A 15869-nucleotide genomic window follows, 5' to 3' on the forward strand; every position below is an offset into this window, starting at 1 on the left:
TATATGAGTGAATAATTCTTGACATGCTCCAGATGATGTTTGTTAAATCTTCTTTTCAGACATTTTTTTAGAAATAATATGTATTTTAGATATAAAGAATCAGATTAGGAGGTGGATTCTCTTAACCACCCAGCAACAACCACAGTCATTCCAAGAACAAATACGAGCAAGCAGCCATCTTTGTAAGTCTGAGAAACAAGACTGAGATATCTACTTCCAGTGAGGAGGGGACGGGAGATATTAGGGGGAAGAATAGGGAGAAAGTTTTGTAGATAAGAGTGAGGCTCCGGAGGGGACTGTTAAATGTCATTAGTTGTTTTTGCTTTTCAACAATCGAACGCACCTTTAAAACCATGAGTCGAGTCGTTTGTAGGATAAGTTCAACTGTAAGAAATGCCCAAAAGACGGGCTAGCAACATTCAAGTTAGATTTTCATTTGGGCAAGAGACTTTGGCCTACAAGAACTTCAACCTGTCCCAATCCCTTTATTCTTCTCCCTGCAAATCCGTTCCATCTTTCTGACCATGACGTTCCTTGTCTCAGTGGCGCAGCATCTTCCAATGCAGGTTCCCACCATACAACAGTGAAAACAGCCAGCGCAACCATGGCAATAAAGTGCATCAGTGGAAAGTACTTCTCCACTTTTGACTTGGATTCACGCTTTTGGATTCTGGCATTGAGGTCAGTAAAACGAAACGGAAGATCACCGGCTCCACCTGGAAATTGAGGTGGAATCCCTTCTGGACCCATGCCTCCAAACCCGGCAGGGTCGTCTAAATTTCCAAGTGTCTCTTGTCCGTTGATAGCAGGTTTTGTCTCCAGAGACGAATCACTCATCATATCCGCCAGTAATCTACCTATATCTGGCATTTCGCCTCCTGGACCGGCTTGAGTATTAGGGCTACCAAACATAGACATCATAGCCTCAAGCTGTTTGGCCATGGCTTGCTGCTCAGAGGGTAGTTGGGTTTGTGGCTGAGTATGAGATGAAGGCCGGGCGGAAGAGGAGGACTGAGAAGCTGATGAGGTTTCTTTAGGTTTTGTTTTGTCATCTAAAGTGCTAGAGGAAGGCTTCACTGGTATACGAACGTTAACAAACTATAATAAGACAAGATGGAAAATACAAACAATCGCTTCCATAGAGCATGTCAGCCTCTCCACCTCGAGCTGTTTGCGCAAGTTTATTGAGACCAGCATTACCCCGAGCAAGAATCTTCGCTTTTCTCGTTGCTGCTCTACGCTGAGCTTCAGATTGCTCTGTCATGACGTTGAATGAATAATAAGCTTGAAGTGATGAAGAGGTGAAATTGTTTTTAAAAACAGGAATAGATGACTTTTAAATGCTAGCGGAGATTGTTTGCTTGTCCGAACATACGTCTCAACTGTGACAATATATAAACAAAAACAAGTCTCTGCTATGCATTTGTATTCTATTCCATGGCCAACTAGGAGATTCCAGTAGGACTTGATACGCTTGATTGATACATAGTCACCGAACTTTGTATTGAATACTGCATTGGAGAGTATCCATCGTTCATAACCCATATTCACGAGAACACCCCATTCTGCCTGTATTCTTAGTGTGCTATGACTCTCCCCGCTGCTTGGAACTTGCAAATGAAAAAGGTTCAGCTTATGTCAACTAGTCCTGTCTTCTTGCAACACCAGTGGTGAGTGAGGATTCCAGGACGATTACCGACTCTTATGCTTCAGCTATCTTCTTGGTTGAATGCCTCCAATCGTCGGGAACTACTAATGTGTATTTCCATGGTCAGCCTTGAGCAACTGGCGGGATGCTAGATACTAATGGAAAGTCTGCTTCCATTTCGTTGTAGCTGATTCAATCAACAACGTTGAATAATCCATGGTCTAGCTCCATACTCTCAAAATGAACCAACTGTCTTCTAATCCTTACTGGATCGCTTCGAAAAGGTGCCATGCAATGGAAAACTCTCTTGTGAGCAAAACTGTTGGTTCGTTGGGGCTTCTTGTCTTTGTTATAATCCGCCTTGGCCTTACATTAACTCGTAGTGCTCTTCACATTGGCAGATTCCACACCTAGACCGTTGTAGACGAGTTTATTCAAGTAGTCAATGTGATACAGTCTTGTTGCTGCAGACTTTCTACTGGAAATTTTCGCAGTTTCTCGAGGCGAATCTTGTTCGGGCCCATCCAATGCTTGAATCGTTGATGACAAAGCTAACTTTTATCCAGTGAATGCTTCTTGACATGAATCAATCTTACCTAAGCAAGCATTGTCTCTGTGAAAATCACATTAGCTGTGACAAAATTCGCAATGCACCTACCACACTTCTTGCCATCTTGTCTCCCCTATAACTACCACTTTTCATACTCGCCAACTGTAAGAAACACAACATCTTGGTGGTTCTGCTTTCTTGTAAAACTGCTCAAAAAATCATCTTAGAGTTAATACTTAGTCACGTTCAAATGCCGCAAGCCTTGTGTTGCTGCACATCTTCAATCTCAACGACCTTTGGCCCACCATCTATAGTTGAATATTTATAGTCGCCATGAAGCAAAGTGACGTTTTAATCTTGAGATAAAAGAAAAAAAGTCAAAATTCGCAGAGTTGTAATTAAAAAATAATAAAATAAAATAACTAAAATGGCGTAAATCATGACTGCCTCCACCAACAGCACTTTAAATAACAATTCATTCTTCTCTTTCATCTTCAACCGTTATAATTGTAAAAAAAGACAATGTCCCAATCAAACAACATTCCTGATGAAGCTACCATCAACGCCATCCGACAACGGTTGCTGGAGACAGGCGATTGGGATCGGTACGTCTCATAGCCAGCTTGTATAGGATGAAGAGGCAAGCTGAACCTTTAAAGAATACGAAAGCTCTTGCAAGCTCATTTAGAAGAGAGCGGATGGGTAGATGACCTCAAGGATCTTGCCAAAGGTGACTTCTACTCGGCGTGCCCCCAACGTTTCGTACCACCTCCGACTGACCGTGGGTCTTGATAGAGAAAGCACGCAGTCAAGAGACGCCAAACTTGCAGGCACTCGTCTCTGAGATTTGCAAAACCGCTGCTGGTGAGTGCATGTAGCGTGGAGTGTAAGGCGCATGGCTCAGAAAGGATAGGGATGGTCAATGAAAATGTCAAAAACGATGTCATGCTAGAGATTGAAGGCGTACTCGACCGAGAAGTAGATCAGGCTTAATGTACGGCTGTATGTCTATGAGATGTTTGGATATGCTTGATTTGTGTTTTTCACGAGCATGTTGTATGCACCGATTCTTCCTACGTATGGCCAGCGTCGACTCAACCATGCCCGCTTTTAGGATTATCAAAGAGAAGCACATAGTACATGACAATGTAAGCACAGCCTATACCACAACATGTGTCTCGCTATATCCGCCAGGATACCGCCCAACTGGAGACTTTTCAGCCTCATGACTAAACATAAATCTCAACCCTGCCTCTAGACTAAAAACTTGGCTAGACCTCGACAACTGGCACCAGGTTTGGAGAATTGGGAACTGATTGTAGACGAGTAACAGAACCGTCTTGAGCGCGGATCGTGACCGATCCATCCTACACACATGTGTCAACAACATACTGAGAAGTAAAACGAAGACATACCTCATTGCCAAAGTAAGCAGCCTTGGCCATCCCGCAGAAAAGCCCTACCTCGACAACACCCGTCAACATCTTTATCCTATGTAGCAGCTGCAATTCTGTCAGCATACCCATGCGCCAAAGCCTAGACATACGTCTTGAGGTTTCCGCATCATTTCTTCTGAAAAAGGAGCATCAATGATAAAGTTTCCATTATCACTGACAACAGGCCCAGCTTTCATCTTGCCCATCCTCAACAAAAGACCCGGTTGGCCGTTGGCAAGAACACTGGGAGAACCCATGTAGGCGAGGTTGGTAAGCACCTTGGCATAAGCAAACGGCACAACCTCAATCGGGATGCCTCTCGTCCACTGCGACAACATGAGCCACCGACAAAAGTATAACCATCCACCTACAGATGTTCCCAGCACGTGAGAGTTTTTTCGAAAATCGGCAACAATGATCCAAGTATCGGCAGCCTCTGCCAAAATTTTTTCTCGAAGCTGACACGCCCCTCCTCCCTTGATCGAGTTGAGCCCGTTATCAACCTCATCCGCGCCGTCAATCGTCACATCAATCCGGGCGTACTGGTCAACATCCCCAAGTGTCAGGCCAGCCTTGACTATAAGTTCCTTGGACTGGAAACCTGTCGGGAGGAACACACGATCCTTGTTGGCCTCGTACCCTTGCGCCATGATCCTGTCTACAACATACGGCACCGTAGATCCCGAGCCGATGCCAATCACCTGTCACCCGTCAACATGAGAACGACGCTTGCGCTCACCTTGTGCTCCAAGCCGACATGCCGGTCCACCGCCGCATACGCCGCCAATCTCTTTGCCGCCTCCATCGCTGGCAACACTGGCAGAGGAATAGACGTTGGCAGTTGCTTCTTATCCGTCACCGGCTGCGCCGGTGAGACAAACTACCCACCTATCAGCTTCCACCCCAGACCGACGACGTTCCGCTCACCGTATCTGCCACAACACCTATCGGAGTCTTTGGCTCGCTCGCCATCTTCGCCTTGAGAAGTTCTGCCACGGGCGAAGGCATCCTTCCACACAAAACTAGCGTTTGTCGAAGTATGGTGAATAGAATCGCTGTCAAGATGCAAAGTTGGTAAGTTGAGAGAACAAGACGGCTGCCACAAAACCGGAGATTATTCCATCTCCGCCCGAGGCGACGGAACCAAATACACGCGACTGATTTTACTGTCCTTCCACACAAACAGCTGTATAAGGCTATCTACACTTGCCACGTGGAAACGACCCAAACAGTAAAGCGGCGGCCTCCGCCTCTTGCTTCAAAGTTCAGCGACGCCATCTCTACTATTCTTTTCCCATCTATTGTGATAGCTGGTGGACGTCGAGAACCCTATTGTATCCCGCTGCGACAACACAATTGTCTCTGCTCCCTTTCATCCATCCACACTGCTCACCACCCGTCGAAAGGTCTCCCTAATCCTTGCCGTGTGCCTAGTAAACCTGCGACGCTACCCTTTTCCTCGAGTACTCCAACTTTTGTGCGAGGCGATTCAGGAGCTGTCCAAGAGTGTCGGTTTGGTTAGCTCAGGTCTGGATTCTTTTTGTTTCTTTTGTGGGTATGGGATTTAGAAGAGATATAAAAAGAAGTGTTTTATAAATGCAGTTGAGAATTCATTTACATTTTATATTTATTGTTTTCATCGTACCACGTGAGAAAGAAAAAAGTTTCGACGTCACGACTTGCGGCGATTCGATCCCGAATCCCAAGGCCTAGACTCTACGCGTCATTTCTACACGCCTCCACCATTCAAAAACATTATAAAGCCACACGTCGAGATAATTTCTCTTCTTCTTTCTCTTTTTTTTTCTCGGCTTTTAAGAATTTGTTCGTATCCATGTCCACGACGGCAACACAAGTCTCGGGAAAGTGCTCGCTGAGGGCGAAGGCAGCGTCTCCGTCGAGACTGCCAGCGACAGACACCGTGTCGTACTTTCCACCGTTTGAGTTGATGGGGAGTGTGTGTGACGGAGCAGAGGAAGGCTCTTCGACGGGTGACTCGGAGAGGGAGAAGGAACGGCGGTGTGAGGAGTGGCAAAAGCACGGAAAGGCTGGCTCGTTGGGGTCGCTGGCGGGGTTGATCACGTGGGGTTGGTCGAGTATTCGTACGCTGCCAAAGTCAAACGACAGGCATTATGCGTTGGCGAGTGTGATCCCGTACGGTGTCCAGACGGCGGAGGAGGCAGCTGAGGCGTTGACGAGGAGTTTGAGCTCGCGACGGCGAGTGTTGGAGATGTTTACGCTGGATGGCGGTACACCCAAGGTGGAACAGAGTTTGGTGTGCCGAAAGCAGGCTGGCAACGAGATCGACAAGGCAAGCAAGGGTATCCAGGCTGTCAAGATTACCCAGGCCGATGAACTTGCTGTAGAGGTGCTGGTTGGAGGTGTAAGTCGGGCTCGGTTTGACCTGTGCTGATGGAATAGCTCTCGTCCCGTCGACCAAGACCGAGTCTGCAGGTGCCGCTACCTCCTCCGGTCTGGCGTTTCCCATTGCCTTCACCTCCCGTCACATCTCTTTCGCCTGACATTCCCCTCGAGGCGTTTTTGAGGGAGGTCGATAACCCTGTCTTGCCTTTGACGGCTCCGGCCGTTATGTACCGCGGCAGCGATGAGGACCAGGTCGAGTGTGCGCTCTCGCCCAGCGTGTCACCCACCGTTGCGTCAGGCTCGCAGCCTTCTACCCCGCCGAGATATCGCGGACGTGCGATGAGTTGCAAGAGCGATTTTTGGACGCCGATGTCGCGAGAAACCGGCGGGCGGGAACGGGATAATATGAGCATGAGGAGAATGAGTTTAGGTGTGAGAGCGCAAGGCAAAGATATCAAGCCATTGTGGCAAGACGACGAAATGACTCCAAAAGCTCGCCCTATACGCATCTAGAGCACCACGACATTATGCTGCAATTGAATGGCATTACCTATCCAACGAGTTTCCATAATGTGTATAATGATTAGCATTATTTATAGTTGTATGAAAGAGAAGCATAACTGGCTGGCATCTTATGGCAGAAAATGACCTTTTTTTGGATGTGTTTATGTAATGGCATGTTGATCACTATTGGTGTTTTGGTGTTTTAATGTTTTTATTTCGCATTTCATGACACTATTATGACTTGTTTTCTTCATTCTCTTTCGCAACAATTGATTTCTACCCAGCTCGTGCCCAGCGAAAAATTTCTACTGTGTTCTTCTGTATCAGACGACGGACAAGGCCAGGATTGGACACTGTGTCTGTTTTGGCAGGATGGGACTGCCAGCGATGGTGGCAGTATCAGAGTCTGGAGAGAAGTCCTCTCTCTCGACCAGGTATGTTTTCCTCCATCTCCAGCACCTGTGTTCATCCAGCTACGCAGATTGAAAAAGATGGGAGTAGTGAGCAAGATGTGGTAGAGGCGATAGAGAGTGGCATGCTCCAAGTGGTTATAAGACAGCGCCAGGTCGATACGGCTATATTGCGTACATTAGATGAGCTGCAAGTGAGCAGTCTCTCAGTAGAGCGTCGGGACAATGAGCTGATGGATGGCAGCTGAAGATACTGGTTAAGCCTATACCGTTATTGCGGTGGCTGGGGGAAGGCCAGGTGGAAGATTGTATTGGGATGCTCATGGAAGCAACGTATAGAGTATGTGGTACCGGGACAGAGGGCTGTCTAAAGCAACGATAGCTGCTTGAAAGGCCTCTCGCCGTAGCAGACATGGAGAAACGACTTGGCGAGGAAAAGGACGAGGACGGAGACCTGGGTGACTGAGATGGCTGATCCTCGGGTGTATTCACTGACATGGGCTGTAGAGCAGCTCGAGAGTTTGAAGGCTCAGATCAAGGAGAGAGACGTACACCATCCAACTGTTTGCAGAGTGGAAGGATATACTGATCGCTCTTGATCAGGCAATGCTGGAATCTGTAAACAGGCAGCTGGCCACTCTAACTAGCCAAGCTTCCCAGTCTTCTCAATACCTGCTGTCGAGTATGCCTTGGATTTAATGATGGCTGATCGGTGAGCTGATTGTGTCAAGACTCTCAGCGTTCTCCTCGGCCAAAGCTGCCCAAACCACCGAGAGGCGTTAGCCTTTTACAGCCAAACCAAAAAAGGTCAGTCGTTTATTAGTCTAGGTGTTATTGTTGACAGGTCAACCAGGCGTAGAGTCGTCCAGGAAGAGTTTGCTTCCAACAGTGACTAGGTGGAGATACGTTTAGAAAGATGCGCGATACATTCGACTCTTACAACATTTACAATGCACCCAATGCACTCTGCGCACATCAAACTATCTTGTCGCACTCCCAACACCCCATCTTCTTTTCCCGCCCGTCATTCCTGGGCCTGTCGCTGTCTGCCGTCGATAATCTACGAGACCCAGTTCGGGAGGTATATCGCCTCGCTCGGCAGCCGTGAGTTTTATAAAATCCAACAAAGAAGCAGATATTTGAGGATGATCTGGCTTGGATGATGCCGTGTTGTCCTGATGCAGCATCATCAGCAGAATACGAAGTCGATGCAAATAGGGACAGACTTGAGGTAGCGCATAGGTCCACTTGTCCGGCAATGCAGGTAACCATTCTTCAGCGAAGGGCAGCTTATTCCCAGCATCCTCTCTCTCGTTACCTGATGGTCTTAGCAAAGGTTTGATATCGTCGTGTAGCTGAGACGATTGTAATTCTTGCCTGAGCAAGTCGGGAAGAGTAACTTCCAAAGAATAGGGTGACATTGGAGGCGATGGGATGGTATCGAGACGCAAGGCTGTTTGCTCTCAGCAAAAGATCATTCTCAAAGAGCAGGCCAGACCTTTTCGCTTCCGTTTTGTTTCTTTTCTCATACCCTTTACACCCCATCCACTATCCTCTTGAACTTTGACGATATCTCCAGCATGCACCTGTATTCGTCCACAGAGGTTTGCATAGTCCTTGGCTTCCTCCACCGTATGCTCGATATCTAACCGCTGTTAGGGTGGCCTCAGTGAGCAGACGTACGGTGTAAGACCAAGCGCTCCATCTCTGCCAATGCCCCAGCCTCTGCACTGTCAAATCCTCTTCTCAGCAATGTAGTGACTATGAGGCGACGAAGAAAAGGCGGAGCTGTGGCAGGTGGGATATAGGTTGATAAATCGTCAGCTAGAGATATATGAGTATAAGGCATTATGGCGGTTTTGTTATAAAAGTAAAAGAGAAAAAGAAAGAAAGAATAAGAAATGATAGAAATATTCGTTATACATGTCCGGACATAAACTATTGTAAACAACTTATCTATCTTTTATTTTTGACTTTACATTTCAGCATTCAAGATATTTGGCGAGATGGCAAAGAACAGCAATACTATACTTTTGATTCATCCACTCTATTACAACTCTGCTTCTTTCCTCTCACGTCAGGCCAATCTTTTATCTTGAGTATGGACTGACAAAGAATGTAGGATTGTTAGGTAAGGACTTGCCAGACGACGCTGGAAAGTCAGAACCAATAGTCTGGGATGTGGACAACAAGTACTATACTGCCTGTCTGGAGTGGCAGCTTCTCTGCGAGCGTTCAGACTGGCTGGAGAGGTATAATGATATTGAAGTGGTTGTGTATGTCTTTGACGGGGATGTGAGTACTGCTTGAATGGCTGCTTGAGATTCGCTAATGGGATACGTCTAGATACCAAAATCGTTGCCAAGCAATCTTGTCAAATTTATGGCAGAGCCGCGAGATATTGCACTTGCAGTGCGTGCATTACCAAACACACCTCTCGACACTAGTGCGAATGACGACAAGTTTAACAAGGAAAGCGATGTTGGATCTGCGGTCGAGATGTTTGGCGAGATTGGATTGGAGTTTATTGATGAAGTGAACCCATTAACGGATGAAGACGATGAGCGTCGTGAGTGGCATTGATCTATCGCAGTCCAAAAAACATCAGGCTCATCTTGTGTACTTGAAGCCATGAAGCCTCTTGATATAATACGGCAAACTCTCCAAACTCATATGTGGCCCTCTCTCACCCGCAAATTACCCAACTCTTCCTCCTATCTCTCTCCGACTCTATCGCCTTCTTCCGTATCAACCAGCATACCTTCTCCCAATCATGCCAAATTTGACGTGACTTTTGACCGTTCGTCTTTGTCCCCGGAAAGAGGGGCCAAGGGTGAGAAGGGGGAATTTCCAGACGTACAAGAACTCAAAGCGGCGATTTATGCTGAAGATTTTGCATCTGTAGATGCCCTAGATCAGTTTCACAGCCTTACCAACCACGAGGGAGAATACGCTCTTTTGGAAGATGATGACGCGATGGGTCCGGATGCAGAAGAATACCAAATACTGGAAGATTGGTTCGAGGAAAATGATAGAGAGTTTCAACCATTTAAGCTGAGAGATAAAGAAGAGAAAGATCAAAAGATAGGCGATTGGTTGAAAGAAGATAATTCAACGCCTCAATCATCAACCCAAATCGACCGTCAAAGTATAGAGAAACAAGAGGACAAGGACAATCGATCAGATGGAGATTGGTTGGAAGAGGATGATTCGCGATTTAACCCAATCCTTCAAACATCCACCAAAGGCTTTGAAAATAATTTCTCAGACCTTCAATTTGCCCCTCGCTCAATGTCAGCTGAAACGGTTTCGCTAGATCCTACGCCACTACTGTCACATCTTCAGACAGTCCGATCCGAGCTTTCCAATGTCCAAGATGAAGACGAAAAACGAGTCAGAGCAGGGAAAGCAGTTGCGCATATGCTAAGGACGTTGGGTATGGACGTTGGAGAAGATGATGATCTGGGTTTGGACGACTTTGATATACAAGGCCCTTTGTCGACCCAATAGCGGATGTATGACAATTCTATATATGCATACGAAACACATCTATAACTCTATGCCCAAATCATCCGAATGTACACACAACATGACACCAGCCGGGCTCTAATCCTCAGCCTCAATCATCGAGTAAACGGGAGCGTCAAGTTTTTCGTGGCCCTTGAGGAAAGGTAACCCCACAATGAAGAGGTATTCAAGTGTCGCTCCACCAGACTTTTTGATGAGCTGGCCCGCGGCAGCAGCGGAACCACCTGTAGCAATCAAGTCACTACATTCCAAGAAAATCAGCACTGACTCAATATATAAAAACTTAAACTCGACAAGACGTACTCGATAACAATACATTTCTGTCCAGGTTGAACAGCCCCAGACTGCATCTCAAATTCGTCGACGCCATATTCTTTCTCATACTTGACTATCTCAACAGATCCAGGGAGTTTACCGCCTTTCCTGACAGGGACAAAACCGACGCCGAGTCGCATAGCGATGACAGGCCCGAGAAGGAAACCACGGGCGTCAAGACCGACTATGACATCTGGCTTAACCTCATGGGTAGTAAAGATATGATGTAAAATGTGAGTAACAAGGCTTTCAAATGCCACAGGATCACGGAGAAGAGGAAAGATGTCGAGAAAGGTGATGCCCTACATTGGAGTGAGCCTTGGGCAATAGACGAGGGCATAGAGAGAGGACATACTTGTTTTGGAAAATCTGGATGTACACCAAGGAGGGATTTTAAACGAGCAATGTCAGACATGATAATAGAATAAAGTATATATATATAAAGAAAGAAGTAAAGCAAAAGTTGAAGAGGAAGAAAAAACATGCAAAGAATTTTGTTGATAAGAATCAGTCTAAAAAAGTGGAGGCGGAGGTCACCGAAAAATGACATATGACTCATTCTGGGATGTTCCATCTTAAACGTATATTTGTTATCTTTTATTCTTGGTTTTGTCTTTCCATCAGCAATTCAGTTATTGACATTATGCCGCTCAACTACTCAAAGTGGGATATGCTAGAGGTAGGCAACTCAAGTACAGAGGTAAGACTGACCATTAGCTCTCTGATGACTCGGACATTGAAGAGCATCCCAACGTTGACAAGAGGAGCATGATTCGGTAAGTATGCTATCGAGCCGCTTTATGATGATTGTTTATGAGATGGGTAGCTGGAAGCAACGGGATATTCATGAGAAGCGAGAAGCAAGGAAACAAAATATTGCTAAACTCAACTTTGAATTATCCCTCAATACTATCCTACACCCACGTATTGTGACAGTTATCAATGGTCTCAATTCTTCAGGTGTCGATCACTACCGCGCGGTCCAACGAAGGCTCCGGGAAGATCCTTCTCCTGAAAAGCCAAATACTGGTGCTCCAAATCAGCCTACGTATGACATGATGATGGGTCAGCTTTTGGATGATGTCTTCCGAGAGGCAGCATGGTTAGTAGAGGGGGGGGAAATAGAGGGCAATAAAGTGGTATATGATGGTAAGAAGGTTGATGAAAAGACTGGTCGACCCTCCTGGGCAGATGGAGAGATACCCGACGGCAAAAAAGAAACGCTCAAAGAGAAGCTCGAGCAAAGATTGAAATGGCATATTGAGGAGCTAGATAAGAGGGAGCAAGACATAAAAAAGGAGATTGAACAAGAAGAAAAAGAGATGAAGAAAAAGATCACATCAGAGGATATTCATGAAGGCTGGAGCTCCTCAGCTATTGCTCCCCCGAAGCCTTCAATTTGGGATGAAGAGAAAGAAAAGACAAAGGGAAAAAAATCGACCACTGAAACGATTGAGGTTTTGAATCCCAAGGCCAGCGTGAGTATACGATAATCCCGCTTTTCATAACGTTCTCAACTATTGTAGTCCTCGCTTCCTCCCATTCAGCCTTCTGTTGCTGCAGCAGAAACCAATGACGAAGAGGAATTTGGGCCTCTCACGGCGTCTGGCAAAGCATTCGCTCAAATTCCTCTCGGTGAATTTCAGAAATCTTATGAATTTATTCAAAACGACTCTTCCGTCCTTTCATCCTCTACCCATGATTCTCTACTTGCAGAAGCATTTGATGCTGAACGTCGAAACGACAAGGAGCTGGCGATGAGATGCGTGCACCAGAGTCTTCTAATAAGCTACTGCAGACAACTTGGTAAAGATGGTGTAGGGTTGTTCTTCCAAAAGTACGTTTCTCTTGCAAGACTATGCCTGCCTGACACTAATCACTTGACAGGATGATTCAAAATAACCCCAAATCTATAAAAATGTTTAACGAAGATTTTCAACGGACTTATGGCCGGATTTCCTCTCGCACCAAGGAAATTTTGGCAGAGGAAGCTACACAAGGGTCTGGTGAACGCGAGACAATCCAGCTTGTGGCTACAGACCCCAATATGACTATTGCCTTTAATCTGCCCGATGGTCCTCCTCCTGAAGAACTTCGCCTGGAAGGTGAAGGCGCAGAGGAGCTTGATGTTGAACAAGTCAGAGCGTTTTTGCAACGGAAATGGCAGATCTTCGAAGCATTCCCCGAGGAATTTAGGAAGGCTCTTAAAACGGAGAATTTGGATAAGGTGAACAAAGTGCTGGGCGATTTGTCATTGGAAGAAGCTGAAGCAATTGTGGAATTATTGCAAGAAGGGGGGATGTTAAGCTTCAGGTTTGTTTCTCTTCTGTTGATACACACATCCGGTACATTTGTTGATGTAAAAGCAGTGAAAAGGGAGTCCGCGACATGACTCACCAGTGACAAACGTTAACACAGTCCAACAGTCTTTTCTAGTTCCAGTTCATAAAGTTTCCATGTATATCATACCCATAGTCGTATTTCTACAACTTGATGACTCTAAAGAAACGGCGAAGCATAACTATTTGACTTGAACTAAACTAAACCAATGCTGTGCTTCTGTCGCGTCAACTCCATGCTGACGATGACAGCAGATGTATATTAGCGTCCAAATTCTCCTTGGTAGCCGTCCCGGTACCCTCCCTTGCAATCACCCTATCCTCCTCAGTTTGCGTTTCATCCACAGAATTATTGGTCTGATCTGTTCATCAGCATCAGCAACGGTTTAGATCCAAAAGGAACTTTAGTCTTGATACTAACTATCTTCCCGTGGAGTGTCTTCTTGAGCTCGTTGCATCATTATATTCAGCAATTCGTTATATGACTGCCTCTCTTCTGCGCTCATAGGTATACCTAACTCAGGATCATCAACAATATTACCCGGAAATTCCAAGGCAATATGCCTAATAGGATCCACCCGTTGACCATCTCGGAAGCCTGCAAGGGATATACTTTGACTTGGGGTCAGTCCTGGTTCGAATACAGGAACATCTTGATTGAACAATGTCAACAGCAGCTCTGGAATGTTGGGTATTACAGGGTTCATTGCAGGTCTGCTGGGAGTTTGTGTCTGCGAAGGGTTTGCTTGTGAGGGAAGAGATCTTTGTCTGACCATATTGATATTCCTTCGCGATTGGCCAACTCGCATCAGGGTATTTCTGGTATCATTGGTCGCCCTAATAACCTCGGCATTATCATTCTGACTTAGAGTCCCACTCTGGGGTTCAAGATCGCCCAAGATGCGAGTATGGCTACCACCAGCTGGATTACGTGCTTCAACAATGATTGCCTGAGCACCAAGGGGCAAAATTGAGCCTATAGTAGGTGCAGAGGTTGTTGCCTGTTGTTGCGGCAGAACTTGTGGTGGAGGAAGTTGAGAAGTCCCAGGCTCAGCGGCCTGGTTTTCAGCCGGAGAGTTATTAGACGATCCAGACAAGGTCAATTGGAGATGAGTGCCAGGAACGGCCCATGGGGGATGAAGAAAACGACTGAGAGGACTATCTTGGAACAAGGACATGATGTACCCTCTTTGACCTGCAGACTCCCATTCAAGTCCAGATTCGTCCGAGTAAGATCCACCGTTTGTATTCGGTTCTGCAGGGTTGTTATCTAACCTTGCTCGTTGCATTTGATCTGCAATTCTCATCCCTCGAAAGGTCAACGCATTGCGACCATCATTGACATTTTCGTCTACCACAAAGGCTCGACTATTGGATCCAGAGCTGGATTCAGCTAACGAAGATTGGGAGATTTCTTCGTGTCTCTCGTGCGGTACAGTCATTGAACGGTCCAACGGAATCATGTCATCATTGGCGAGAGCAGAACTTAGAGGAGATGTAGGTGTGCGCAGAGATGGTCGAATGGTCGAAGCAGGCGAATTGAAAGCCGGCGAATTAATATTGGACCGCACTTGACGTGGAGGGACTTGAGTCTGCTGAATAGCTGCATTTGTAGGCAAGCAACCACGTCTCCTACCCATTTGAGAGGTTCGTGGCGGGACAACAGAAGAAGCACCAGTCCTTGCTCTCATACTCGGGCATTGGTGTGTTTGAGGTTGAATTTCCGCCTGCATCTGTCGGCTTAAAGCTGCTGTACCAGTATGAAGTCTAGCTGGTACATGGTTTTGAAGGATCCGTCTAGCTCCCTGATCTTGAAGTATTTGGGACCGCTCTCGTGATCTATCTTGGACATCCGGTTGATGGTGATGATCTTGATTGGAAGATGAGTCTGAATGAGAGACGGACAACGTCTCTCCCCGAAAAGCAGAAACCATTCTTTGTATCCTCTCTTCAAAACCTACATGTCTGTCTGCAGTGCCGTTTTGTGCAAGATTGTTGGGACCGTTGGCGATCTCGCCAGAAGGAAAGGGGATATCCAACACCCTGCCAGATCTAGTAAAGTCATCAACTTGTCCTGCTCTCTCGCGGAGCCGTCTTGCTGCCTCTGTGAGACGGGCAATACGAGCTTCGATGCTTCTTGCACTCTGTTCTACAGTGGGATCTATGTTTTGTGAACCATCTTCAGTATTACTAACAGATCTAATCGGCAATGAAGGGGACATTCCAAGAGCAGGTCGATCATCAAGCGATAAGCGGGAAAGCAACGGTTGATCAAAAGACTGTTCGCTCAAACCAAGTAGTGGCGTATTGGCGGTCGCTTCTGAAATTTCTACAATGATCTATGGTGCTATTAGTTCCAAAATAGACCAAAATTTGCTCACACATACTGTACCAATCTGAGGAATCGCCATTTGTTGATTTCTGGTCTCTCCATCCCTCACCTGCCCGCGCTGCTCAGCCGGCTCAACTTCTCTACCTTGCCTCGCCATATACTCTGAATGGTTTCTCAGTCTGTCAATAGCGTCATTTAAGCTGTTGACATTCTGCTGAAGCGCTTCACTGAGTACTTCATAGGAATGAAGAAGCCCTAGTAAACCTCCTTGACTTGGTATTGGGTTTTGTGGCATTGTTTGAAGAATATATTCACTTGTGTATCCCTAGCCAAGTCGTCAATTGTGGCACTTTTCGCCTACAATAAGCACAAGCAAACATACAAACAGGCAATGCCGGCTTCAAACTGTCTCAGATGATGCAAACCGACTCAAGTTGTAAAAG

At 46.3% G+C, this 15869-nt stretch overlaps 10 protein-coding genes across 10 annotated transcripts; 5 read left to right on the forward strand and 5 right to left on the reverse strand.

Moving 5' to 3' along the window:
• Positions 1-104: 104 nt before the first annotated feature.
• Positions 105-1264, reverse strand: L203_104011 (uncharacterized protein; the record flags this gene model as incomplete). Its single annotated transcript, XM_066213401.1, has 4 exons — positions 105-296; positions 344-409; positions 460-1076; positions 1129-1264. 4 exons carry the CDS (start codon positions 1262-1264, stop codon positions 105-107), a joined length of 1011 nt encoding a protein of 336 aa, XP_066069498.1.
• Positions 1265-2720: 1456 nt separating this feature from the next.
• On the forward strand, positions 2721-3191 carry L203_104012 (transcription and mRNA export factor SUS1; the record flags this gene model as incomplete). Its single annotated transcript, XM_066213402.1, has 4 exons — positions 2721-2803; positions 2858-2928; positions 2994-3062; positions 3112-3191. 4 exons carry the CDS (start codon positions 2721-2723, stop codon positions 3189-3191), a joined length of 303 nt encoding a protein of 100 aa, XP_066069499.1.
• A 278-nt stretch (positions 3192-3469) lies between these two features.
• L203_104013 (ribose-5-phosphate isomerase) lies at positions 3470-4642 on the reverse strand (the record flags this gene model as incomplete). The annotated part of the gene is made up of 6 exons (XM_066213403.1): positions 3470-3565; positions 3614-3700; positions 3745-3960; positions 4006-4288; positions 4336-4514; positions 4562-4642. The coding sequence occupies 6 exons, from the start codon at positions 4640-4642 to the stop codon at positions 3470-3472; spliced, it is 942 nt and encodes a 313-aa protein (XP_066069500.1).
• Positions 4643-5468: 826 nt separating this feature from the next.
• Positions 5469-6511, forward strand: L203_104014 (uncharacterized protein; the record flags this gene model as incomplete). Its single annotated transcript, XM_066213404.1, has 2 exons — positions 5469-6017; positions 6089-6511. 2 exons carry the CDS (start codon positions 5469-5471, stop codon positions 6509-6511), a joined length of 972 nt encoding a protein of 323 aa, XP_066069501.1.
• Positions 6512-6738: 227 nt separating this feature from the next.
• L203_104015 (uncharacterized protein) lies at positions 6739-7808 on the forward strand (the record flags this gene model as incomplete). The annotated part of the gene is made up of 8 exons (XM_066213405.1): positions 6739-6936; positions 6984-7106; positions 7157-7252; positions 7295-7370; positions 7420-7460; positions 7516-7594; positions 7644-7719; positions 7766-7808. The coding sequence occupies 8 exons, from the start codon at positions 6739-6741 to the stop codon at positions 7806-7808; spliced, it is 732 nt and encodes a 243-aa protein (XP_066069502.1).
• Positions 7809-7892: 84 nt separating this feature from the next.
• Positions 7893-8761, reverse strand: L203_104016 (uncharacterized protein; the record flags this gene model as incomplete). Its single annotated transcript, XM_066213406.1, has 4 exons — positions 7893-8087; positions 8139-8365; positions 8411-8557; positions 8644-8761. The coding sequence occupies 4 exons, from the start codon at positions 8759-8761 to the stop codon at positions 7893-7895; spliced, it is 687 nt and encodes a 228-aa protein (XP_066069503.1).
• A 157-nt stretch (positions 8762-8918) lies between these two features.
• L203_104017 (uncharacterized protein) lies at positions 8919-10422 on the forward strand (the record flags this gene model as incomplete). The annotated part of the gene is made up of 4 exons (XM_066213407.1): positions 8919-8988; positions 9035-9207; positions 9259-9481; positions 9542-10422. The coding sequence occupies 4 exons, from the start codon at positions 8919-8921 to the stop codon at positions 10420-10422; spliced, it is 1347 nt and encodes a 448-aa protein (XP_066069504.1).
• A 96-nt stretch (positions 10423-10518) lies between these two features.
• On the reverse strand, positions 10519-11170 carry L203_104018 (adenine phosphoribosyltransferase; the record flags this gene model as incomplete). The annotated part of the gene is made up of 3 exons (XM_066213408.1): positions 10519-10681; positions 10744-11057; positions 11111-11170. The coding sequence occupies 3 exons, from the start codon at positions 11168-11170 to the stop codon at positions 10519-10521; spliced, it is 537 nt and encodes a 178-aa protein (XP_066069505.1).
• Positions 11171-11398: 228 nt separating this feature from the next.
• L203_104019 (uncharacterized protein) lies at positions 11399-13158 on the forward strand (the record flags this gene model as incomplete). The annotated part of the gene is made up of 6 exons (XM_066213409.1): positions 11399-11447; positions 11498-11531; positions 11582-12233; positions 12282-12592; positions 12643-13068; positions 13125-13158. The coding sequence occupies 6 exons, from the start codon at positions 11399-11401 to the stop codon at positions 13156-13158; spliced, it is 1506 nt and encodes a 501-aa protein (XP_066069506.1).
• Positions 13159-13322: 164 nt separating this feature from the next.
• L203_104020 (uncharacterized protein) lies at positions 13323-15721 on the reverse strand (the record flags this gene model as incomplete). Its single annotated transcript, XM_066213410.1, has 3 exons — positions 13323-13456; positions 13516-15433; positions 15482-15721. The coding sequence occupies 3 exons, from the start codon at positions 15719-15721 to the stop codon at positions 13323-13325; spliced, it is 2292 nt and encodes a 763-aa protein (XP_066069507.1).
• Between the last annotated feature and the right edge of the window lie 148 nt (positions 15722-15869).

Source organism: Cryptococcus depauperatus, chromosome 4 (assembly GCF_001720195.1).
Source record: "Cryptococcus depauperatus CBS 7841 chromosome 4, complete sequence".
Taxonomy (NCBI): domain Eukaryota; kingdom Fungi; phylum Basidiomycota; class Tremellomycetes; order Tremellales; family Cryptococcaceae; genus Cryptococcus; species Cryptococcus depauperatus.